Source organism: Triturus cristatus, chromosome 9 (assembly GCF_964204655.1).
Source record: "Triturus cristatus chromosome 9, aTriCri1.1, whole genome shotgun sequence".
In the NCBI taxonomy this organism is placed as follows: domain Eukaryota; kingdom Metazoa; phylum Chordata; class Amphibia; order Caudata; family Salamandridae; genus Triturus; species Triturus cristatus.
Genome location: NC_140592.1, coordinates 155,753,533 through 155,781,467, shown reverse-complemented (window position 1 = coordinate 155,781,467; position 27,935 = coordinate 155,753,533). Strand labels below are relative to the sequence as shown.

Genomic DNA, 27,935 nt, shown 5'->3' with positions numbered 1-27,935 from the left:
CTTTTTACTTAGTGAACAGACAGAAGACTGGGACCAACCTGCCAATCTGATTTGTCGAGGATGTATTGCTGGTGGGCCTGATTTAATCATAGCTCCTAATGCCAACGGCATGAATCAACATTGAGCCCTCTACGATTACAACCCACAGCCATGCCCCGCTGAAGAAATCCAACCTCCAGAAAAGAGTAAGTCCAAAGGTCTGACATTGAGCAATATCCTATTGATGTTGATGATTTCTTAGACACGGACTCTAGACTTTTCCTGCTCATAGCTTTTTCCGCTTCTGTCGACGGGTTCACAGAGACTTTGTTCTTCTTCAACCAGTTGTTGACTAACCCATCTTCGGATTCAACCTGCAGCTTTGCCTTGCTGAGGGCTCTACCTTCTCATAAATTTTCTAAGTGTGAAGATAACTTTCAGACCGGGACCAACCTCTGACTGCCACTCCATCCCTGTTGACTACAAAACCTTACCCTTGTCCCCATCTATGAATTTCCCGCAGCAGGTGCTTTAAGTTATTTTTATTTTTAAAAAAGTCATACCCTTATTGGATTTTTGTTGTTTTGGTGTAATTTTGTTCATTAAAATATTCTCTATTTTATAAATTGGAATGGGAATTTTATTGTGTTTTGTTTTCAACTTTTTCAACTGTTTTGGTACGTTTAAATGCTTTATTCATTTTCTTCAGGTAAGCCTATCTGCTCAGTGCCATGGCTACCAAGGATTGAGCTCAGATTTGAATTACTGAAACCTTTACTGGCCTTAACAAGAATAGTGACACATTACTTGTGGGGGACTACCACCCACCCAAACTAATAATTCACTTTCTCATAATGACACACATAAATGCAGGAACTAGCTGAGGAAAGGTATATCTGTTAGAAGAATGTGACTTATGAATTTTTAAAATCTTTAGTGCAAAATGGGAAAAAAATCAATGTGCCAACTGTGGGTATCTGGTTACGCGAGACCAGGGCAAAGTCAAAAGTTAAGGCCAACCACGATGGAACATGTGTCAGATGCACAAGATGACTCGGGCTCGTTCTCAGCTTACCTTTGAACTGAAAAAAACGTCTTGAATAAAAGTCCAGATGACGGTAGAGTTCAGCAGGACTAGGGGTAGTTGTCATCGCTGGGGAGACACTAGGCGAAGTCTCTGTGAAGCCATCGACCATGGCAGGAAAAAGATCAGAGCACAAAAAGATTGATTTCCAGGCCGAAGAGTTCATTGTTGTCAATGTAGAGCCAGTCGCCATCGAGCATAGTAAAATGTTATGCCTCCTGACTTTTTGGAAGTTGAAACTCTCCAGCGTGACAAGACTGCAGCCTGTAGCCAAAGAGGGCTCCACGAGGCCAGATGCCGTTACTGAGAGGTCCTGCTGAACAGGATTTGCTGCTGTGGAGAAGAATGTAGGGGGAGGTACTGTGAAGTCAGGTGATCAGTGATGCACGGCGGATCTGCTTGCAGGTAGGTCCTGGTCTTTTGCCAGTTCTCATTGAATATTCTGGCGACAATTTTTATAAGTCACATGTTTTATGGTTAGGCTGGAGAAGCACCTATAACACCACTTACAAGTGTCCAGGACCAGAGATGCACCACTTGGGGGGTTAGGACTCACTCCAGCGGAGGCCAGGTGCAGGGTTTAAGGCCTCAGGTGTATTGTTAAGTTCCTGCAACTAAGGGGTATATTATCAAGCACGGCGTTAAAATTATCGCCGCTTTGGTGGCAGAAAACTGCAGCTAAAGCAACGATAATGGGCTTGATAATATGCCCTGGAGAATTCCAATAGAAGCCCATGTTCACACCAGAACATGGGCTTCTATGGGAATTCTCCAGGGCATATTATCAAGCCCATTATCGCTGCTTTAGCGGCAGTTTTCTGCCGCTTAAGCGGCGATGATTTTAACGCCATTTCTTAATAATATGCCCCTAAGTTAGCTAGCCCTAAGAGTCACTTTTGGTCGGCCTGGGTTACAAGAGATGGCCCAGTCCTCCTTCAAGCAGCAAGGCAGTGCTTAAAGCAGCAGAACCATCCTCTGATGGCAGCAGGGCAGACCCCAGGGGATCAAGGCAGTACTTCGGAAGTCTTCTACAGGTCCAGGAGTGTACTAAAGAGGTGTTTTGAGGGTCAAATATTCAAACCTGGTGCCAGCCTTTTGAATGGGGGATTCCCAATGCTACCCCCAATACTAGTTCTGGATTCTCTTCCTTTCCACTGCCAAGGTTCCAAGGAGTCTGTGTTGACAAAAGGCTAATGTAAGTGCACTTTGTTGTGTGGTGGAGGGAAGCCAATTTAAGTGTAAGTGGGGAAGGGATAGCTCAATCCGCAGCTATCCTGGCTGGACGGCCCATCCTGCAAACAATTAGTCCCCTTTTGTCTCATCGTCTGGGAGGAATACACAGCAGGGTCATTCACAGTCATGTGACCGAGGACATTAGCAGAACAAACAAATAGCTAAGATAAGAACATGCCAACTTTCTAAAAGTAGCACTTTCAGAATTTTGACTTAAAATCCGACTTTACCATTAAAAAATATTTCACATTTCAATTCACATGAGTCTAAACATGACATTTCTGCTTGCTCCCAATCAAATGTTAGCACCTATTCGATGGAATAAGGCAACCCAATATAAGTTTATAGTAGAGATAGGCCTTACAGTAGTTAAATACTAATTTAGGAGTTTTTCACTACCAGGACATGTAAAACTTAAAAACATAAGTCCTAATTTTCAAATACAATGCACCCTCCCTATGGGCCTTTAGGGTCTACCTTAGGGGTGACACATATGTATTAAAAAGGAAAATTAGAAAAAATAGATCTAAATGGCAGTTTAAAACTGCACTACAGGTGTTGAAGGTCCACCAGTAGCAATCAAGGTACAGGCCCTGGGTACATGTAGTACTAGATCAAGGCACCTATAACTAAATTAAATGTGCCAATCAGGTGTAGGTCAATTTTAACACAAGTATTTTAGCACTGGTTAGCAGTGGTAAACTGCACATTTTACTAATTCTAATATAAACAATGTCTAAAATGGAAGGGATGAAGGCAAAGAGTTTGGGGGTGGCACTGCAGAGAGGACCAGGTCTAACACTTTCACTTCTCATCTTTGTAAAGAACAGGGAGAGTGTCCCGGCACTCTCACTTTGTACAATTGTTCAATTGCATATAGATATTCAATTTTCCAAATGAGTTTATTTAAGCATTTTCACATAAAAATTAACAAGTGAATTTAGCAAACCCATATTAACAAATCCGATAGAGGTATCATTTACATGATTGATATCCTAACATTTGTGATAATCTATTAAAGATGGCTGTGATTACATTTAGTTCTCCCTCAGGGCATCTACTTATATTTCCCAAAAGCCATAGTGTGTATGATTATAGGAGGCCTTTTGGGAGAAAGGAGTTCATAATTAAATGAAATATCAGAATATTTTGAAGGTGCATGCTAAACATAAGCGACAACTATCTATTATAAAGTGAAATATGAAACAAATAAACAATACTGAAATAAAGTGCAACAACATTTTTCAAATTTTGTATTATAAATCAGAATATGAATTACCCTGACTGCTTCTGCCTTCTTATGAAACATTTCCTCCATGTCTTTTGCTAGTTTTTTCACAAGTTGAAGTCCATCTATTTCTTCTATTGTGACCTCCTTCTCATGTTCTTTGTATTTCTGGTAAGAAAAAGCACATATTAGCATTGACTTACTTTTGAGCGTATTGCAGTAGGTTTTGCAGCTTCCTGACCATAAATCGAATGATAAAGATAGATTACCACTATATTATAAATTTGAGAGATAGTACCCCAGGAGTAAATTATGAAGATATTGCAAGTCACCAATGAGTTCCATGGACGCAAACCACCCAGCGAGAGTCTTCATGTGTGTGAAGCCCCTGGCTGAGCATCTGCACAATTTGACACTGAGGTGACTGACAACATGATAGATGGTGCCTCAGTGACTAAAGAGGCAAAGGAAAGCATCAAAATGCAATTTACCAACTTCTATTTGGCATTCCTGTTAACTGCAGTAGGAAAACATAGTCATTATGGTCTCTATTAAATAACACAAGTAATTTAAGAAACTGCAGTGGTTATAAAAAATGTATGCTGTGAAAACTTCAAATATTTCTGACATCAAAACATATGCCCAGGACGAAAATGAGTGACTGGACCCTACAGTGGAATTACATATATGTAAGTATTCTAAAACATATCGTGATGTTATTTTGTGTGAAACTATATCATCTTTTAAGTGGGAACTTCAGCACACATATGTTTACCCATGTGAACTTTGTTCAGAAAATGTACTACATTTTAAGGTTCCATGTTGCACAGATTTGGAATTTCAAGTCAGCAGAACCTGGCATGAAAAGCTTTGTAGGCTTAAACTTACACATTGTCTTAACAGAAGCATACATTAGGTAAAATTGTGACACAGTGCTGCATCAGACATGATGATTTAAAATTTGCACTACTACCGAATATTCAATACTCAGAAACATAACCTTACATATATACATATACTGCATACCAATTCCTCTTCCTACATGCATGCTTTTTGGCACATTGATAAGCAGGTACTTGTGCCTTAAGACCGCATAAATAAACAAATCCTTTGCTCCTCTCATCGCCTCTTATCTTCTTATCTTGTTCCCCTTCCGTCATGTCCTGGTTCATCACACAGGTGTGCCTCTTTTCCCCGGCTCATCAACCCTTATATCCATCTGCACACATCCCCATTCAACTCTTTCCCCTTTTATTCCTGATTCCATGTCCCCGTGTTTTTGTTTACGGTCTCTTGTATAGCCATCTACTCTTACTGGAACCTTGCTTCCTGTATAAATGTAGCCCTGTCTACATGTGTCACTCTTTTCAAACCTTACTATGCCCATATCACCATGTCAACCTGTCACTCTGTCTCCTATGTGTATGCCTCCCCATACACTTCTACATCACCGTCTTTATGTCCCTTATGCCCTTGCCCGATGTACTCCTGCCACAGTAACCCAGTCCCTGTGTTCACCTATCCTCTTGTACTCCTTCCTTCCTTTAATATGTTGTCTGGTGCCCCCTGTCTCTATCTGCACCAGTCTCAATTTCTTCTTGACCCAATTCTCCTCATCCTTGTCATCCTCAGGCTTATTTGCCCCCATATGTTGTTGATTCATCACCTTGACATCTTCTTCCACTTCCTATTATGTTCCTTCAGTCCTGACCCCTGGTTTCCATGTATATTTTATCCTATCTTCATTTCCTTAGATACCCTGTCCCACTGTCCCCTGACCCTATCCTCATTTCTCCTTTCATTTCTTATTTATCCCCCATCCAATGCTAAAATATCTCACTTTATCATCCTCACAGCCCCCGGTCCTTGAGGAAGCATATTTAATTTCTTCCTATCTATGATCCACATCATGTGTATCTCTGTCACTATTTACTGTTTTTCCAAGTTCATATGTCCCCACTATCCTAGAAGGATGGCATGGCATTCCTTATATACGAGGGTCTTAGTAGTTTGCTTTTTGTAAGCACTCCCAGCATTCCTGGAAAAAGAATGGATAGTCCAAAGGTCCAACAACAATCAGCCCTATTTCCCAACAGTTCAGCATCTGCCTTGAAGACTAATGTTGTGAAGCAACCAACATCTGACATTTGAAGAACTATAAAATACCCATTTCAAAGATTTACATGGGAATTTTTTGTCTTCTTTAGCCTCAGTAGGAAGAGGGATGGAAGAAGCTTAGCATAATCCTTGTCTAAGAAGGCAAGTCCACAATAAGCATTGGCAATATCAATAGGTCTGGCTTCTAACTGAAAGTGCCTCTTATGTCATTGATGGGGTTAGGTACTCAAAAGGTCTTCATGCATACACCATTTCAGGCATTGTTGCACTGCTGCAATTATTCATCAACCCACTGACTTATTTTTCCATTCACCCACTTATACAACATGACAAAAATGTAGGGCCTCATTTTGATGTCGGTGGGACTGCCACTGACAGTCTGTAGGTGGCGGTCCCACCGAGATCTAGGCTATTGGTCCGACCGCCACTTTATGATATGGACGGTCACACCGTGGTAGTCTGGGGGACAGACTGCCGCCTCTGCCAGACTCAAGCAGCCGTCAGGGTGGAGGTTGGACACTAATCCATACAATGGAGATGGTGTCTTGCAGACGGTGCATGGATGTTTAAAAAGTGCCTATTTGTACTGCGGCTTGTGCTGTAGCCCTTTTCCTGGGTGACAGCACAAAAAGGCACATTCCGACACCGTGCTGGCAGTCCTATACTAATCGGGCAGGTGGGACCACAGACTCTTTGTCGGACGTACACCTGGCTGTGGCAATGGCGTCCGATCAAAAAGCATCATTGTAATCAGGGCAATAGTTTACAAAAATATTGATATCCTAACATAGAATTATAATGTTATTTTCCCAAATAGTGATGAAAATATAATTTCACACTAATATCATTAAAAACATACAAAATATCAACTTATATTTGCGTTCACCCACTTACACAACATACCAAAGATTTAGGGTCTCAGTTTGTTGTCGGTGGGATCGCTGCCAACAGGCTGTCAGTGGCAGACCCACCGACATCCAGGCCATCGGTCCGACCGCCGCATTACGATGAGGACAGTCAGACCACAGAGGTCAGGATCCAGACCTCCGCCTCCGACAGGCTCAAGGAGCCAGTCGGGGCAGCGGTTGGACACTAATCACTACAATGGACGCAGTGCCTGAGCAGGCACCACTGTAGGAATTAGGATATCCATTTCCCACAATGTTTTCATGGTGGTACAACCTCGAAGAAAATGCTGTCAGAAAGGGACTTTGGGGGCCCCAAGCAGGGACCACAGCTAAGTAGCCAGGGGGGCAGATGTGGTGCCCCCCCAAACATCCATGCATCATGTGCCAGATGCCACATGGTGCCTGGCACATGGTGCATGGATGTTCGGAAAGTGCCTGCTTGTATTGTGGCTTGTGTTGAGACCCTTTTCCTGGGCTGCAGTATACACCGCAGTACAAAAAGGCACATTCTGACCGCCATTCTGGAAGTCCTATCCTAATTTGGCAGGTGGAACCGCCAACTCATTGTTGGACGGACACCTGCCTGTGGTGAGCGTCTAACCGCTATCATAATGAGGGCATAGTTTATAAAAAAAAAGATTTCCTATCCTTATAATGGTAAGTACAAAAATATTGAAAAAATATATAATTTCACGCTAATATAATGTTAAGTATATTGAAGAATTAAATCTTGAAAATGTTAATATGTTCCATTAATATAATGTAAAATACATAAATCACACTAATATTTAATACTATTTATAAATAAGTACTTTTACAAACACATACATATATATGTGTGCATGTTTATATAAATGTCTATTTACACACACATATATATAATGTATCATAACTATTGATATATATTTCACATTATAATTTTTTTGTTTAATTCTTTAAATTAACTGTTATAAAAATCACATTATATATGTATTTATTCTTACACAAAACAGCAAATATTAACAATTAAATAAAAAAAAATTAGATAGTTTTCCAAACAAATAAAAAAAATCATCAATGTTTAAAAAAATGTAAAATATAAACAAATACTATAAAATTGAAATTATTAACAAATTAAATGAGATTTACTATTTCCACTCCAGTCTTTTCAACAGTAGGTAACGCTTTGGTCTTCAGAAGGGTAGGATTTACTCTTCCCACTCCAGTCTATGCAACAGTAAGGAAAGCTTTGGACTTCGAAGGGGTAAGATTTACCATTCCTACTCCAGTCTGTGCAACAGTAGGTAAACTACTTTACTTCTAACACATTACATACTTGAATAGTCTTATTTATTTAGAAACAAATATAAAACTCTAAAATAAACATTATTACTCAACAAAATATACATAAGAATTAAAAATAAATAAACAATTATCCAATTTACAAAATTCACAAACAATGTAATAATTAATTTTCAATTAAAAAAGAACGCTTATTTAATTATTACCTAATTAACTTTCCCCCCTATACCCTACAAACCTAGAAACCCACACCTAAAATATAATTTAAATAAATATTACACAACTTACATAATTTATAAATGGTTGCTTAATGAATTAACAATTAATAGTTAATTAATTATTACTTAATTAGCTTCACACCCTACAACCCTACAAACCCAGCATCCCAAACCTAAAATATATAATTATTACACATTTTACATATTTATTAATCAATTAAATATTTGATTATACATTAATATTTGTTTTAATTATTATTATTTAATTAACTTTCCACAATATACTCCTACAAACCTAGCAACCTGCAACTAAAATATAACCAAAAGAAATCAATATAACATCATGCACATAATTAATAATCAATTCAAAAACTACTTAATAAACTCCCCACACAATACTGCTACAAACTAAACAGCCCTCACCTAAAATATAAATAAAATACATCACTATTATGCATTTTATATAATGATCAATTAAATAATTAAAAATACATTCTAAATTAAATATTGATTATTACATAATTAACTTCCCACCCTATACCCTTACACACATAGCAACCCACTCATAAGACATAAGTATAATAAATCAATATTACATAATATACATAATGAATATCAATCACTGACTTAAGTAAAAATTATGAATTGATTAATAATTCATTATTATTAAATAAATGTCCACCCGATCCCTCTACAAGCTTACTATTAATAATTAAATTAAATTCTTAAAGTCACTTAAAATTACAAACTGTATATTAAAAAATTAATAACAATTACACAATACTAACACATAAAATGTATATCTAAAATAAAGCAAATTAAATTAATTAAAAAACGATATTCTTTACAACTATATTATTGGTAACAATAATTACAACAATATTACTTACTTGAAAAAACAGTTGGGTCTATGTATGAGCCCCAGCATCACTTTTGCTCCACTTTTTCTTCACTTTTTGTGATGCAGTGGCGGCGTAAAATATGTACCACGTTGCTCCATATTTACGAAGTGACGCATCTAGGCAGATGCGTCACTTTTAAAACACCTGCACTACATTATACCTGCGTCAGGTATAATGTTTGCAGAGTGGGCGTTACCCTGCATCAAAGCCTCATAGAAGTGGTGCATTGAAATCTATAGGATTTCAGTGCACCACTTCTAGGATGCCATTGCGTCAAAACCTTACGCCTGCCTCATAGCCCTCCCCCTGCATTGCTGAAGTTGCCTCACGCTTTCGTCACAACTCCAGCAATGCGCCAGTTTTGCGTCGACAGATACATCAGTAACACTGATGTATCTATCATTCCTTGCGACATGATGCGTCATACAGTAAATATGACGCATCCATCATGTTGCAAGAAGGGTGCAGTGAAACTGTTGCATTGCTGTTTTCACGCAGCAATGCAAAAGTTTTCATAAATAAGGCCCAGCATTCGTGACAATGATATTTCTGCATCACAATATTTTTTACATCATGATGTTTATTTTCGATATTTCTGTCTCCTGATGTTTATAACTCGATATTTAGTCCAAGTATCCAATAAAACACACACAACCTTGCAATAAAAATACAAATAAGCAAAGCAGTGGTGGCCATCTTGTAATGGTATTTCACAGGTAGCCACCACATTTGGAAGCAACTTGCTGGCTATTTAGAAATGGTAAAAAAGTATGCACTAATGAGAATACCATTCCATGATGCTGCCTGTTTTAGATGGAGTGTGTGTGCAGAATGCTGTGCACTGCAGATTAAATGAGTGGCAATCCAACGGCCGGTCAGAGCTGTATGAGGGGGCAGTAGTATACTATAAATATAAGAACAAAAATACCAGAAGTGGCAAAGAGACTAACCAGCTACAAAATCCCTGCCCATAGAGGTAATGTGGGACTTTTCATGTAACTAAATAAGTGTTTGTAGGGTTTAAGATGGTGCAACAATAATCCACCCCTAAAAGCCTTTAACACATGCAGTTCATAAATAAATGAATTAGGCCTAATGCCTTTGTCAGAACTTTTCATAATAAACAAATCCAACCTATTTCTCCAGTAGACTGCTGCACTGGAAGGCCGGTTCTGAAGTCCCATGGCCTCTGCTACTGCCTCTGTCACTCACCATAGCTACCCTAGGTTAATTTCAGCAGACAAAGAAAAAGCTAGGGAAGATAGAGAGAAAGAATCTGAGAGAGTCAATAGAGAGGGGAGAGAAGTAAAGAGGAGGAAAAGATAGATTAAGTGAGATAGATTGCATGAAGAGATGAAGCGAGTAGGGCTGGTTCGAATATTTATGCCAGGGCTGCTTTTGTATCCCCAGTCTGACCCTGACTAAAGTAATGCAAAGTAGCTGGCAGCAGTGCCAAGTAGCTTCAGTGTCTCGGATGATGTGGCATTCTGTAGCCTTTTCTCCAGGCACTTTATTGTAGGCTTACTTGGTGCTCTGAGAGGGGTAAGAGTGCTGAGTGCACACAGGAGGGAGGAACTCTTGTGAAAAATGTTACTGCAATAATAAAACACCCCTAAGAGACATCTATTCTTGTAGTTTAAGTGGAGACGGCCAACGCAGAAGTGATATAAGGCTAAAGGAGTATGGTAAGTAACATGTAAGTAAACCTTTTAAAGCAGACAGAAGGGAAGGCCATCTGGTCTACTGATGAAACTGCTGAAGATGCTTCTCTTCGCTCTGGAGATCAGGGTAGGATTTTTTGCAGTGTATACTTTGTGATAAAATGAACAATGAATCCCTTCGTACTTAGCTAGCTGAGCAAGCCGCAACCCAAAATGTTCCAGTCACAAAAAAGAAGTATTGGTGCTCCCCACTGGCAAGCGCCAGTACAAATTAAGCACTATAGTTATTTCAAGGTACCCTTATCTTGAGATATCATTGCCATCGCTTGCACCTCTGTTGCCATGTATTCCTGTCTCCATGTAAACATATCCCTTCGCCCCTTGCTTCATATGCTACCTTTGGCTCTGTATGACTACTTACCAGCATCTTCACTAACCAACCAGCGTCTCACAGTGGCACTAGGGCATTCTGTGATTCAAACACACTGTGCTTGGTGTGATTATGACTTATCAGCATGTGATTCCCTTTTTGGAAGTTTGCAGTCGGTTGTGGATTGCACATTTAAAACCCACCAGCACACATAGAAAAGGCTAGGCACTGTATTTGCATACAATTGAGCAAGGTTTCTGCGTAAATGAAATGGACGCAGTAATTCATACGTGTAACTGGAGCTAATTCACCTGCAGCAAACACAACATTTGACATGGAGGTCTTCTAAAGTGCTGGTTCTTCAAAACGAACAGGAAGGCACCCAATTTTCCCTTTTTTGAAACAGACCAGATGGGATCACAAAATCACCCGCTCTCACCCACTAGTGGCTGCTCTTCTTAACCCGTGATGGGGCGGGAGGTGGGGAGGTGTAGGGGCCAATCACGGTGCTGTTCTCATAGCATGAGAGCAGTGCCTTGATTGGCCTGGAGGGGAATGGTTTTGCGATCGCTCAGGTCCTAGGAGCATGTGCCTCTTCTCCACCAGGCTGTGCAGCACAGCTTGGGTGGAGAGAGATCAATGTGCGCATGATGGTTTGTCTGGCCTTAGACAGCTGGCCAAACCGTCATGCGCACTTACAGTGTGCACCACCCTTCTCAATGCTCTTGTCATGGCCCTGCAATGCCCAGACTTGCCTTGCTGACTCAAGTGTGGAAAGAAAAATGAAATGATAATAAAATGGTTTTATTATTATTTTTTTCGTTTTCCCTCCCTCAGCTGACTTTGAGCAGGGCGGGAGACGCTCCTCCGCCATAGTGGAGGAGCCGCTGCTACTCTTACCCCTACTTTTGGAAGTGCCTCTGACCACTCTGCCGACCACTCTGCCATGCCATCCTCTAGCCACACACACTCTCCGGGCCTCCAGTGCCAAGGTCTCTGTGGACCTCAGCACAAACCCATTAGGTACTAACACCTAAAAGCACAGTAACATGACTAGATGAGCAACAGCGGAGCATGACTTCTACCAGCAACAGGTGACTGTGGAAGAATCAGCCCACTTACCCTCCCCATTTCTCACTTTTCGCGACAAACTGAGGACTTCCACTTTTTCCCTTGTACAGTAAATTTGCTAATGTAGAAATTCCAATCTTGGGGGAGGATTTCACCACTGCAAATCTAAATTTCCAGAGTCCAAATATATGTTCCCATTTGTAAGTAGTTTCTGTTTCTCATGTTTGCATACATCTAGCTACGCCCTTTCTGGCAACAGAAAGTCTGTCCCACGAAAGTTTAGAGAATAAGAAATGTGCTTGCTTTTGTATTATTATTAAAAACATTCTATGGATCAGAAATATCAAAATAAGTTTGAAAGGCGGGCTAGCAACTTTATTCTGTTAGCAACAAAATCATGCATTGATGCCCAAGCCGGCTTCAGAATTATATATCTGTGTGGTTTCTTTCTCCAGACCTATAATTCATCTCTCTCAACGCTTGAAAATGCCATTGTTGACCTTTCTCTGCACTTCAAAAGGTAGCAGTTGATATTGTACAAATGATCATTATTTAAGCTATAGCTGCTTCTTCTGCAATGGTATTTCATTATAATGGGCTTTTAAAAGGAGTCAATTAGAGGGAACTATTCTGGCAAAGCTTTTATTTGAACATTCTGAGTAATGCCATTTATTCCTGTTGTAAGCAAGAGTAATGGTGAAGGATTCTATGGAAAATTGTGTGTTCTCTGAGGTCTTTCAACTGCATGAATAACGTTCTGGTCACTTAGCATCACAGAACAAACATAAGATATGATTTAGATTTTGGAGACTGGATTAAGCCATCCAACGTGGAGGATATCTTGCCCGCCTCATGACAAGTACATTATATCCCACAGCACTGATAATAATCAGGATGGTATATCCACCATGGTTAATTGAGACAGAGTAACTCGTCCGACGACCTCCAAATTGGGCACTATATTTTATGATTTTTTATGAAGTAAGCCTCATTTAATAGTTTATATGACAGCAGACAGTGACAAGCTTCTCTTTGCCATCTCTTTGCCATCATTATTATTGCCCAGTATCAACAATGTCAGGTTTAGTTTTTGTTTCAGACTACATGTATACATGTTCATTTTTACAGGACATCTTTCAAGTGAACATGGTCCTGCAGACCTGATGTGCAGGAACAAAACCATTTATCATGTGGTATTCAGCAACAACGCCTAGATCTTGGTGGCTGTGCGCATGCAGTTTGGGAATTTGTTGCTGGAAAACAAAATGGAATGCTGTGAGCAGTAAAAAAAAACTTGGCTTTTCTCTAGGCTCAGTGGTGATGAAAGTGCATCCGCGATGCTGGCAGATGCACATTCATCACATTGATCCCTGCCAGCCAGGCTCCAGTGTGGAGGTAGAAACAACGCCTTCACCAACACAGTAGGTTAGTTGGCCACGTGGTAATCTATAAATGAGCCCTGAATACATGAAATATAGGGAGGTTCAATAAGGCCTATTAAATATATGTTTATACATTTGAGAATAGAGGGGTAAAGCATTATTGTTTCTTACATTTAGAGTGGAAAGATAAAGCTACAGCTGGTGAGCAGTGGATCTCCTCATGTATTTCACCATCATTTGAGGTGCTAGATTCTCCAGTCATTTGGATCACAGCTCCTCAGTTTTCAGAGTTTGGGGTTCACAACTGTACTAAAGAGGGGCGAGGAGAAGAACCAGTATGCAAAGCAAGTGGTGCATAGAAATCCTCATAGAAAACCTTTGCTGTTGCTGCTGAGAGGCTCTGGGCTAGTGAGGCTGTTGGGAGTTGAAGAGGGAGGAGGGCAGGCCCAAGTTCTTCTTCATTGGAGGAAGAGCAGTCAGAATAAGCTCCCAAACTTCACAAAAACATGACTCCATCAGAATCTTGGAGGCATTTGACTACAGCAGAACTGGAATAGTCTCTGCTGTCATCAAATGTATAGACTGCCCGATTCTATTTTGAGTGGACGGACCATCATGTTGGTGGGACGGGAACTCTGTCACTGTTGGAATTGAGTTCTCCTCACTGACAACATCAGAAAATCAGGCCCTATGTTTGTAATATCATCCCTGAGGTATTAATGCAATCCTGCTGCGATTTAATACATTTACCTTTCAGCCACACCACTAAAAACCCTCAAACAACTGACATGTAGGAGGTAACTGTCAAAAATGTAGCTGCTTAGTGTGCACACAAAAAAGGCAGCCTGCACATTGGTGAATCAGCCCCTGGCATCACAGACATCTTGTATTTTGATTGAGTGCCAGTGGTGCCTGTTACAAAAATTATGTTCCCTGCGGTAGGATGACTAAAGTAGCATGTGCCTGCACCTGATGGCACTTAATGTCTTACTGAAGAGGGCAATAGCATACAAATACAGTGCCACATGTTGCCTTTCCATCAGTGACGGTGGCATGGCTATAAACTGAAACACTCAGTACCTGTAGCAGGGTGATTGACTTGAAATTGAAATTGTCTGTGAGTTGCCCATGATGTCCCCATTTACCCTATGGAAAGCTCCTGTGGCCAGGACATGGAGCCCAACCATCACTTCCAAATGGGCAGAGATGGTCTCAGTGTGAACTGTAGGTGGATTGAGTTCCTACTTTCAGTCTGCAGGTATGTCAAGGATTGTATCGGGTGAGAAGGAGTATCTGGCAGTGACTGCTTCTGTGGATATGCCAAAGATGTTACTCATCTCTCTATAATTTCTCTCTATCATCCTGAAATAATTGTGTTTGAGAAAGAGGGGTAAGGCAATAAAGATATTCACTGGCAAGATGAAAAAGTTTTTTTTAGTTTAAGAGTTGCTTTCTTAGTTGGGCAGTCTGTGTATAATTGGTTGATGTTGTAAACACTTTGGGGCCAATTCACAGAACTGATCTGAGATAAAATCCTAAACTTACTACTTTTGGTATTCACAGAAGGTATTTAGTAGTAGTAAAGATAGGATTCCTAACTTTACTACTACTCAACTGAATCAAAATCCTAACTTTACGACTTTCGGTATTCACAAAAGGCATTTAGTAGTAGTAAAGTTAGGATTCTTAACTTTACTACTACTAAATGCCTTCTGTGAATACCAAAAGTAGAACATTTAGGATTTTATCAGCCCCTTTGACCCTATTGACATGGATGGTGGAGTGCTGACTATTCACTCCCTCTGGTACAGTAGCAGGTGTGTTGATTGAATGTGAATAAATCATCATTGCAATATTTTCTCTTCACTGCTTGTACATTTTATATTGTGTTGAAGTACTTTTCATTTGAAAAATACATCTATGTAGATCTATATATCATTATCTAAATATATCTCTCTATCTAAATATATATAAGTGTATACATTTAGAATTTTACATTTTTAAAAATATTCAATGAAAAAACAAAGGTTAAAGTGACGTTATAGTTATGTGAAAAATTCCGTGACAACGTAATGTTTCAAACTAAAGTAACTACAAGTCATGTAAGTCATTACTAAGGTAACTATCACTCGGGACCCAGCCATGAACAGTCTTGTCATTAATAATGTAATTTCAAATGTTGCTGTGATGTTATTAGTGATGTCATAGAACATGTCATATGTGATGTAATATGTGGGATAATTAGCGGTGCATTGTGAGGGCATGAGTTATAGTTACCTTACAGCATGGGTTTTAGTTACTACAGATAAGTATAACAGGTGAATTTGATTTTTTTTGTTTTATAAAATTACATTATCACTGAAATTTTCACCTAACAATGACATCACTTTAACCTTTGTTTATTCATTGAATTTCTATTTTTTGTAAATAAAGGAAATTAATATTTTATTACCATACATAGAGCCTACTTCCCCCCCAAAGGCGGAGTGCAGGCCCTGCACCTTAGGCAAGGTGCTGCGCAGAGTTGAGGGCAGAAGCGGTGGTCCTGGGGCAGTCTCACTGCCACCATCGTGGCTAACCCCCCACAAACAGCCAACCTGCTTGTGGGGGGTTAGGCCTGCGATCAGCCAACTATGGCCTTCTGGTATCTGCAGCGTGCGGTAAGTCTCACAGTACCTTGCTGTCAAAGAGTCAAAATAAAAAAATATTAAAAAAAATTGGTCTATTAGTTTTATCAAGGGGTGAGCCTATCAAAATATATAAAAAAAGATCTTTCATATTTCTCCAAAAATCACCATTATTTTTAATCAAATATATATTTCAATAATTCGCACAATGCAATGTTTATTTATTTTGACTTTTAGAAAAATAGTTAATAAAAGTTTTTCTTATTACATTTTGTGAGTAAAATGTATTCAAATAACAAGTCAGAGACATAGTGATTTATTTAATAGAAGCAACACGTCTCTAATTCTTTCTTGAAAAATATTTTGGTCCAGTAATTGGAATCATAAACACAGTCATAAGAGGGCCTTACACTCCAGCTGAAGAGCATATAGCTCCAGCTAAGAATGCTTTACATAAATATGGTAATTTCTCCTCAGATCATGGATTTAATGGGCCGGCAAACTCGGGCATTCACCTGCAGAAGCTGTAAATATGAAATGAGCAGGTACACAGCTCAGTTCAAATTCACTGCTATACTTTTTTTTATTTTTAGGGCAGTAGGGGAGCCCACCCCTGCGCTGTTGTTCTCTGTTTCTTCTTTTAATTTAGCATTGTGAAGATCCCACTCCAACAATAGACAGCATGGGGAGCCCACTCATGCAACGTCAAGCCTTTTTGTCGTTGTTATAGGCAGAGATGAGGAGCCCACTCCCTTGCTGCCATGTCTTTTTGTTTTAGTTGTAGGCAGCATGGGCAACATACTCCTATGCTGCCATGCCATTTTTAGGTTATTTCATAAGATATATGCGGCATAGGGAGCCCTCTCCTGCGTGGCCATGTTTTTGTTTTAGCTATAGGCAGTGTGGGAAGTCCACTCATTGGCTTCCAAGGAGGCTGCCTGGGGAGCCCCATGGCCCATGAGGCTCCCAGTCTCTCCTAGAACCCTTCTTGTTGCTGGGTAAGCCGGATTCTCATGTTTGCTTTTCTACTGTTCCCGTCAGGGGAGCAAACCTCAACTCTGCCAAACCAGAGCATGGGCAGGTAAAACATCTCCTGATCCTGCCTGCAGTCTTTGTGCCCATGCTCTGGTGGACAGCGAGTTACTAGTGCCTCAGGAATTGGGGATCCTGGGACAATGCTTCACAAAGTCCCTAGGGGATGGGGACTTAGTGGTTGAAAGCAACTTCAGCAGAAGGCCCCATGCTTCTCTACCTTTCTAAAATTGTCTTGTTCCTGGGCAAGCCATGTCCACCTGAGGTCATGGTGGACAAAAGCTGCTTGGTGAATGTGGCCTCATTCCCATCTCACCTTTTAAAAATGAAAAGGGGCCTTGGGGATGAGGTCTCTGAGGCCAATATCGCCTCATGGATGGGGACACACACCTCTCTGCCTCCAATATGTGCACTAAACGGATTTACACCAACTCAAGCAAGCAAACTTTCTGGACCAAACACAAGGTTCCTGTCAAATTTGGTGTAATTCTGTTCATCAGTTTTTGTGGTAGCGCTGTTCAAAATGTCTATGGAAAAAGCATGAGGATTTTGTGTTTTGGAATATCTCTTTTTCTCGTCCCCTGCTTGATGGATCAACCCCAGATCTTTCATGCACAAACTAGGCAAAAAAGAGAAATCTTTTGGAAAGCTTCACAAAGATTCATTAAACTGTGCAAAAGTAAACAATAAAGGCATTTCCTATGGAAACGCTGACCTAACTTTAACTATCCAGTGGCGACCACCACTGGGTATTATGTGCATGTATATATGTGTGTCTGTATGCGTATATATATGTATATATATATATATATCGATATACGTAGCATTCCACTCCAACAAAGAAGAGGTAGAGGCCACTCGGGGGAAGCTTCGGGAGATCTTTATTGAAACAGCTTACGCATAATGCATTTCAGCCTTTTGGGCCTTCCTCAGATGCCGCTGTGTGCAAGGTATGGATCCACCCCCATCTTTCGCTGACCACAGTCTCTCCCATTGGTGGTAGTCCACTGGCCAATGGTCACATGTTTGCAACTCCGCTGCAGTACAACTACAGCTCCCAGAATGCTGTATTGCCGGTTAAGTGTTGCCTGGGAGGGACTGAAAAATAAAACCTCTGTGGGTGATGGTGATTAATTGAAAGGTGCCGAGTGTCAAAAATGAAGAGTCCTTGTGAAAGTTGATCACAGATCTCCCTCGGGTCCCCTTAAAACGTTCCAGCCTTGTTGCCCGTGTGCAAGCCAGGTCGTGGGTCAGAATTGCAGTGAACCTGACTCGCCATTAATAACGGCCTGCATTCCGCAGCAACCCATGGCATGGCTTGCACTTCCTGGCAGGCCGGGGTCAAGTCAATCCCTTGACGATGCAGAAAGCTGCAGCAGGTGCCAGTGATACTCCGGCCTCTTGAGCAAATGGGGCCTCTAAAGCGCCTCTGGCAGGCACGAAAATATCCACAGCATTCCACTCCAACAAAGAAGAGGTAGAGGCCACTCGGGGGAAGCGTCGGGAGATCTTTATTGAAACAACTTACGCATAATGCATTTCAGCCTTTTGGGCCTTTCTCAGATGCCGCTGTGTACAAGGTATGGCTCCACCCCCACCTTTCACTGACCACAGTCGCTCCCATTGGAGGTAGTCCGCTGACCAATGGTCACATGTTTGCAACTCCGCTGCAGTACAACTACAGCTCACAGAATGCTGTATTGCCGGTTAAGTGTTGCTTGGGAGGGACTGAAAAATAAAACCTCTGTGGGTGATGGTGATTAATTGAAAGGTGCCGAGTGTCAATAATAAAGAGTCCTTGTGAAAGTTGATCGCAGATCTCCCTCGGGTCCCCTTAAAACGTTTCAGCCTTGTTGCGCATGTGCCAGCCACGTCGTGGATCAGAATTGCAGTGAACCTGACACGCCGTTAATAACGGCGTGCATTCCGCAGCAACCCATGGCATGGCTTGCACTTCCTGGCAGGCCGGGGTCATGTCAATCCCTTGACGATGCAGAAAGCTGCAGCAGGTGCCAGTGATACTCCGGCCTCTTGAGGGAACGGGGCCTCTAACGCACCTCTGGCAGGCACGAAAATATCCACACCATTCCACTCCAACAAAGAAGAGGTAGAGGCCACTCGGGGGAAGGGTTGAGAGATCTTTATTGAAACAGCTTACTCATAATGCATTTCAGCCTTTTGGACCTTCCTCAGATGTTGCTGAGTACAAGGTATGGGTCCACCCCCACCTTTCACTGACCACAGTCTCTCCCATTGGCGGTAGTCCGCTGACCAATGGTCACATGTTTGTAACTCCGCTGCAGTACAACTACAGCTCCCAGAATGCTGTATTCCCGGTTAAGTGTTGCCTGGGAGGGACTGACAAATAAAACCTCTGTGGGTGATGGTGATTAATTGAAAGGTGCCGAGTGTCAAAAATAAAGAGTCCTTGTGAAAGTTGCTCGTAGATCTCCCTCGGGTCCCCTTAAAACGTTCCAGCCTTGTTGAGCGTGTGCCAGCCGTGTCATGGGTCAGAATTGCAGTGAACCTGACTCGCCGTTAATAACAGCCTGCATTCCACAGCAACCCATGGCATGGCTTGCACTTCCTGGCGGGCCGGGGTCATGTCAATCCCTTGACAATGCAGAAAGCTGCAGCAGGTGCCAGTGAGACTCCGGCCTCTTGAGGGAACGGGCCTCTAAAGCACCTCTGGCAGGCGTGAAAATATCCACAGCATTCCACTCCAACAAAGAAGAGGTAGAGGCCACCCGGGGGAAGCGTCGGGAGATCTTTATTGAAACAGCTTACGCATAATGCATTTCAACCTTTTGGGCCTTCCTCAGATGACGCTGTGTACAAGGTATGGTTCCACCCCCACCTTTCACTGACCACAGTCTCTCCCATTGGCGGTAGTCCGCTGACCAATGGTCACATGTTTGCAACTCCGCTGCAGTACAACTACAGCTCCCAGAATGCTGTATTGCCGGTTAAGTGTTGCTTGGGAGGGACTGAAAAATTAAAACCTCTGTGGGTGATGGTGATTAATTGAAAGGTGCCGAGTGTCAAAAATAAAGAGTCCTTGTGAAAGTTGATCGCAGATCTCCCTCGGGTCCCCTTAAAAGTTCCAGCCTTGTTGCGTGTGTGCCAGCCGGGTCGTGGGTCAGAATTGCAGTGAACCTGACTCGCCGTTAATAACGGCCTGCATTCCGCAGCAACCCATGGCATGGCTTGCACTTCCTGGCGGGCCAGGGTCATGTCAATCCCTTGACGATGCAGAAAGCTGCAGCAGCAGGTGCCAGTGATACTCCGGCCTCTTGAGGGAACGGGCCTCTAAAACGCCTCTGGCAGGCGCGAAAATATCCACAGCATTCCACTCCAACAAAGAAGAGGTAAAGGCCACTCGGGGGAAGCGCCGGGAGATCTTTATTGAAACAGCTTACACATAATGCATTTCAGCCTTTTGGGCCTTCCTCAGATGCTGCTGTGTACAAGGTATGGCTCCACCCCCACCTTTCACTGACCACAGTCTCTCCCATTGGCGGTAGTCCGCTGACCAATGGTCACATGTTTGCAACTCCGCTGCACTACAACTACAGTTCCCAGAATGCTGTATTGCCGGCTAAGTGTTGCCTGGGAGGGACTAAAAAATGAAACCTCTGTGGGTGATGGTGATTAATTGAAAGGTGCCGAGTGTAAAAAATAAAGAGTCCTTGTGAAAGTTGATCTCAGATCTCCCTCGGGTCCCCTTAAAACGTTCCAGCCTTCTTGCACGTGTGCCAGCCGGGTCATGGGTCAGAATTGCAGTGAACCTGACTCGCCGTTAATAACAGCCTGCATTCCGCAGCAACCCATGGCATGGCTTGCACTTCCTGGTGGGCCGGGGTCATGTCAATCCCTTGACGATGCAGAAAGCTGCTATATACGTATATGTGACCAAGACCACGGACATGGTCGAAACCCGTAGTCCTTGTCTGCAACTAAAAAATAAACTTACTTGCAAATTTGATCGCGTGGGCTCGAGTAATCTGTTCCCTGGATTTCCATTCCTTTGGAGATATATATATATATATATATATATATATATATATATATATATATATATATATATATATGGTCTCCTTACGAGGCATTTTGGTGTTGGATATATGTATATATCCAACACCAAAATGCCTCGTAAGGAGACCAAGACCTTGACAGGGCGGCCAGTGCTTCAGGAACGAGACTTCCTGAATATAAACACCAAGAGTTCCGCCTTTTGCATCAAAAGAAGTGCACCGGCAGTGGTTGTGTCGTCTTAAAATCGTTTAATTCATGGAACTTCACAGAAGCAAGAGGCTCACACTCCCAACGTTTTTGCTCACCAGTGCATTGATCACGGGAAACCTCTCTGATTTTTTAATTGCCCACATGATTTCTTTTAAAGCGCAGGCCGTATTCTTTTCCAGAGTGCGCAGGGGAATTAAATAACCAACTTGAAATGCACGGAGAATAGCACAATGAAAGGGTTCAGCACTATATAACCTTTCTTCCACTGCATGTCATTCCCTTAGCGACAAAGTGCGGTGTGCCCCAGCTGCATAAGCGGCCTGCGCTTTAAAAGAAAGCATGTGCTCCCGCCCTGCCATAGCAAACTCTGCTCTCGCTTCAATCAAGCAAAGCCGTATTGCTTTTGCACAAGGGGAGCTGCATGTCTGCAGCTCCCGTCGTGCAAAAGCAATGCCGGCTCCCGCAGGAGGCGGGGAGCCAGCGGGACCGTGGGGGCATTGGGGCTACCCCTACGGTCCCCAACGGAGAGGCCATGCCCCAGGGGATAGGGTCACCGGGGCAAGAAGTGGCCCGGGAGGAGGGACACGCGCCCCCCCCCCTGTAATTAAAAAATAATAAAAAATAAAAAAAACGGAAATGCCAGCCCTGGGGGATGGGGTCCCTGGGGCCATAACTGGCCTGAGGACGGGGGGGGGGGCGCGCGGCCCCCCTCCAAATAAAAACCTGATTTTAGTTGATCTTATAATTAGGACTCCTAAGGATAGTGGATCGCAGAAGATTGGAAAGGAGCAGAGAAATGACTCGGCAAGAATCCAGAGAAGAGAGGGGATCCCCCACAGAGAAAGAGAGAGAGTTCCCTATTGAATTCGATGCAGCGAGTAGTGTCTCCTGCCAAACCCAATCCCCTAAGGAGTGCAAGGACAGACAAGCCGACAGTGAGCTGAGGCTGCAGGTGGCCCAGCTGGTTGCAGGGGTGAAAAAAGCTGAGGCTGAAAGAGCCTTGGAGGAGAAAAGGATATTGTTGGCTCATGAAGTGACTGTCAAGAAGGTGGATTTGTTGGCCAAATAGCTATAGCATAATGGTGCAGGTGAGACCCCGAAACTGGTTCCAGGATGCTTGTTTCTGGTCCAGGGACGACCAGGCATGGCAGTTCGGGCTGGACTGTTGCCATGGGGAGCAGGGTCAAGACTGATTTGCATATGGCTTGGTTTAAACTGGAATGGTATGGGGAGCAAAATAACAGATGGATTTAAGGCCAGATCTCTGTACTGGGGTAAATGTTTGACATTGTTCAACATTCTGTCCATCAATTGTTCTTTTTGCACTCCTGAAGTACTTGTGCACAAAAGTGTATTTGTAAATAGCTAAATAACTTATGTTACATTTATTTGTTAATTATTTGGTTTAAATTGCTTTGAAATGGGGTAATAAAATGTATTTGTAAAGTTATAAAAATGTATAGTAGTAATTTAATGTATGGGTCACAAACAAATCCATAGACGTACTCATACATGAACTCACACACCTATAGAGTCAATTACACAGGTACTGATACTCCCACACATACATCATACAGCCACTCAAAAACCCATATAATCAGTCACACACCCATTTACACATGCAAACAACTGCTTAGATAGACTCATGCACCCATACAGCCATTCAAACACCCACTAACACACTGATACAGTCATTCACAAACCAAGCCACACACTGATACAGTGACTCATATACCTAGTCATACATTGATGCACACACTCACACACCGACACACCACTACAGCTACTCACACACCCAATCATATACTGTTAAAGCCACACAGAGACTGATACAGTCACTGACACACCAATACAGCTACTGACATACCCAGACCCACACTGATACAACTACTGACACACCCAGCCACACTCCGATACAGGAACTGACACCCAGGCACATACTCATTTAGACAATGGCACACCCACTTACATATCAATACAGACACTTAGATATTCAGCCAAACATTGTTAGAGCCTCTCAAGCACCATATACATACTGATATAGGCAGTTGCACACCCAAACACCCAGCCAAATACTAATGCATGCAATAGGATACCCATGGACATACTGACAAATACACTAACATACCCAGTCATACATCGATGCATCCAATAACACACTTAGGCACACACTGATGTATACACTGACACAGCCAGGCATACACTGATGTATATACTGAAACATCCAGGCATACGCCAAAGCACACATTGACATACACAGGCATACATCAATGTAGACACTGACACACCAGCCAAGCATTAAGGCATTCAATACCACTCCCCTGCATGCACTGAGGTACACACTGACACACACACTCTCAAATAGATAAAGTCACTGACACAGTAAAAACACAAAGTTAGCTATTTGTTTGACCAAATGGTGATTCTAACAAGAACTGTTTTTTTCTAGAAGGGCTTTCAACAATTTTTTAATTTTGTTCTTCTTTTTTATTTATTTAACAAAAATTTAACGGAGTGGTAAAAAGGGTAAGGATGGGGTAATGCAAAGAAGCCACTAGCTTCAGTCTTCAAAAAACACTGTGTTGGTCACTGGAAGTAAAACAAAAAAATTAACAGTGATGCTTCTTCATTGTATTGAAGAGTGCGCCCACAGAAGTCATTTTCACAGTGACAAGCATATGGCATTTTGTACAGTGAGTAACCATGTCACTCAATTCATCACAAGCTGCTGGTATTGTAATGACTGCAGCTGATGATGGTTATCCCAAAGCTGCTGTAGAGGCTGACTGTCCTGCTGCACCTGCTTTGTCCCATATCATCCATTTGTAGACACTTTCATGAATTGTTTTTAAGTCTTTAAAACATGGAACTAGTCCCATGTGAATACCTTCCCCTCAACCTCAACAGGTTGTGGATGTTCATCCTGGACTGAAGATGTAGCTTCAGCGATTCTGTTAAAGCAGAGCACCACTGTTTCTCAATACTCCTTCTAGAGACTTCACTAGAGAAGTAGCTGGTTTGGGGTTTGGTTTTCCATGTCAGTGGCTGGGGTACTCATATATCCCGTCTGGTGGCATAGTAGAGTAATGCATCCACTGTTCAAATCCCGGCAGGTCCACTCATCCTTTCATCCTTCTGAGAATGATATAATGAGTACCATTGAATTGGGTAACAATATGCATCTGTTATTCAGTGTCAAGATACCAGTGTGGTGAAGGTGCACTTTACAAATACACGTATTATATCTAATCAAAAGACAAGGACTTGGTGTGGTTCCGAGCAAATTCAATGTGAGGATTTGCAGAATCATAAAACTCGTAAAATGGGTGGCTATTTTTAAAAACAGATATAAGGGGGGTTATATATACCTGTAAATATGTTCAAACTGATCTGATTAATGTAAATAGAGGGGTGTACATATTGGAAATAATTTGTGGAATTTCCAGCAGCTCTGTGAGTTAGGACCCACAGATTCATTCTGATCAGTACATATTTATTTACCGACCCATAAAGGTATCGCAGGACCCAAAAAAAAGAAGAAGAATGTGCTTAATTACATTGAAAAAAAGTCATATACTTTGCATTAAGTACATATGTGATTTTTATGTTTTTAAACATTGATAATGTATATTTAAGAAAAAAGGAATGTCTACAGTTAAAAAAACCAAATTGTAATACACCTGGGGCCTAATTACGATGTTGGTCGGAAAGGCTCCAAACGTCAATCAGATTCTCCAAAACCGTGTCGGAACCTATGTTTCCGACTGACTCGGAAACATTTCTGACCAATTGATTATAATGCAAAGGTATTCGGTCCGTCTGAATTGGATCCGACTGGCATTCGGAGACTCTGAGTCGGTCAAAGTCAAATCTTTCAGCTCTACGGACCGTGTTTCTGCCAACAAATTACGGTGTTGGATTCGGACAGCCTTTCTAACTCAACCTGTCCGACATGAAAAAGGCTGTCAGAAACTGACTTCAGGGGCCTGTAGCAGGCCCCCCTTCACCCTGAGGCCTCCGGCTGTGGCCCGTGGGGGTACCCTAAGGGACCCCCCCTTTAAAACCATGCACAGTGTGGCAGGCACCATGGGGTGCCTGTGACAGGGTGCAATGTTTCTGCAGCCACCCTTTTTTCAAAAGGTTGCAGGGATGATATAGATAGGTTCAGATTTCACATGCACAAAACCATATATGTTCAGCAGTTATAGTTACCTGAACTAACTATAACTTTGGCCCCTGCAATGTACTGCTTATGACTTCACATATTACACCACTCATAAAATTGTCAGTGACATCACTGATGCCATCATTGATGACATCTCAAAAAAACATGTTTTCTGCTTTGCTAATAACTTTGACACAGATTGACAAATCTTCATTCACATCAGCTGCTGTCTGGAAAGTTTAGAAGTGATCCGTCAAGCGGGGGTGAGAAAAAGAGCTGGTCTTAAAATGCTTTTTCCCCATTCAATTTCCAATATGGATTTTAGACATGACTATAGCCCAAGCTGCTGAACAGAATTACACCAAAGTTGGCACAAAGCTATATCTTACTCCAAAAAGAGTGCTTTTGCATTTTTTTCTAAATCTGTTCAGTAGTTCTGGAGCTATTAAAGTAAAAGGATTTATGTATATCCAAAGACGTGGATCCTCCATGGATCTGGGCAGATTCACAGATCCATCAGCCAACAGCAATACAGTGATTGGCCGGCCGCAACCTGAGAGAAATGTTGGAGCCACCATTTTGAGGATCAGGGTATGGTGCCCAGGTGGGAAAATAAAATGCAAAAGTGATAGAAGGGGTTAGGGTAGAGTTATCTGACCCCATGGTACTGATGAAGGGGTCCGTGAGGGACACCTCATGGGCAAGACATTGTCCAAAAATGTGTTTTTGGAGTGCGCAAGGATCCGCGGATCAACCCAGATCCACCTGAATCCTTACAGATGGGGGTGGATCCAGACCCCGATTAAAAAAATGCACATACACCCTCTCACCAACCCATACACCTACTCACACACTCACTCACACACCCACTTACACACCAGCACAACCCTCACACACCCACTCACACACACATACAACAACTCCAATATCTACTCACAGACCCACAAAACCACTCACACACCCACTCACAGACCCACAAAGCCACTCACAGAGCAACTCACACACCCACTCGCAAACCCCAAAAACTACTCACACACCCATTCACAGACCCACACATTCAAACAAAGAGCCACTCACACACTTAAACAACCACTTACACACTCACTCAACAACTCACACACAGCCACTCACACATCCGCTCACAAACCCACAGACAGGGAAACACTTATGGAAATTGCAATAGCATATGTTTGTATTAAATGTGTTGCTGTTTCAGTATTGAAAGTGTGCAATAAAACTGGCAGACCCCTTGTTTGTCTTAGAATTCCCACTGATCCATGGATCCAAAAAATGAATTTAAAATAAAAGAAATATTTGGGCCCTGCATTTATAGAAAGACTACATAAATTAACTTACCTTAATTTTTACATTTTATGTTTTAAACATATTATAAGAATAAATGTGTGAATAAAATATATTTATGAACTAGTCAAAATGTATATTATTAAATAGAACGTATGGGTCATATCATTGTACAATTTATATAAAGAATACCCATGAAATTCCCCAAAAAAGCAATGGTTGGAGGGACATTATAGTTCGAAAATAACATTAAAAAACGATGGAAATTCACTGAAAAAAATCAAAGGTTACAGGGACTTTACAGTTAGAAAATAGATTTGTAAAGCCCTTAGAAATTTGCTGAAAAAACAAAGGTTACAGGGATGTTATAATTAGGTTCAGAATTTAAACATACAAAACCAATTAAATTCAGCAGCTATAATTATAGTTATCTCAAGTAACTTTAACTCGTGCCATAAGGAAACTATAACTCAACCCCGCAAAGCACAGTGATATTATCAATGATGTCAGATAAGATGTCATGAGTGATGTAATATGTAGGGTAATTAGCTGTGCATGGCAACGGCGCGAGTTAGTTATCTCAGGGCACTTAGTTTTTAAGTAATTTTAAAAAAAAGATTTCTGTATGTCTATGGATGCTGAGCATTCATATTTCTAACAGATCTCATCCTGAGATCTGATTGGCTGCCACCACTTCAACCAAAAAGTGGTGGAAGTCATTTTAGGAGCCCGACACCCAAGATAAATGTAAAAGAAAACACAAGGGGCAGGGTAATAATAAACTGACCCCCTTGGCCTGATTCTGGTGTCCTCCAAGTGCCCAAGGGTGTGAGTTATAATTACCTTAGGGCATGAGTTATAGTTACTTGAGATAACTCTAACTATAACTGGAGAATTTCAGTGGTTTTTAGAGTTTAAACTAAACATATCACCTAACTACAATGGTATTTTAACCTTATTTTTTCAGTAACAATAGATAGATAGATAGATAGATAGATAGATAGATAGATAGATAGATAGATAGATAGATAGATAGATAGATAGATAGATAGATAGATAGATAGATAGATAGATAGATAGATAGATAGATAGATAGATAGATAGATAGATAGATAGATAGATAGATAGA

The 27,935-nt window shown here is 41.6% G+C and overlaps 1 protein-coding gene across 3 annotated transcripts in view; it reads right to left on the bottom strand.

Moving 5' to 3' along the window:
• Positions 1 to 27,935, bottom strand: part of CACNA2D3 (calcium voltage-gated channel auxiliary subunit alpha2delta 3) — a 2,334,275-nt gene that overhangs the window by 1,863,052 nt on the left and 443,288 nt on the right. For all 3 annotated transcript variants that reach the window (XM_085624637.1, XM_085624639.1, XM_085624638.1), the window contains exon 3: positions 3,576 to 3,692. In XM_085624637.1, the coding sequence (XP_085480763.1) occupies positions 3,576 to 3,692 (117 nt within the window). The remainder of the gene's footprint in view (positions 1 to 3,575; positions 3,693 to 27,935) is intronic.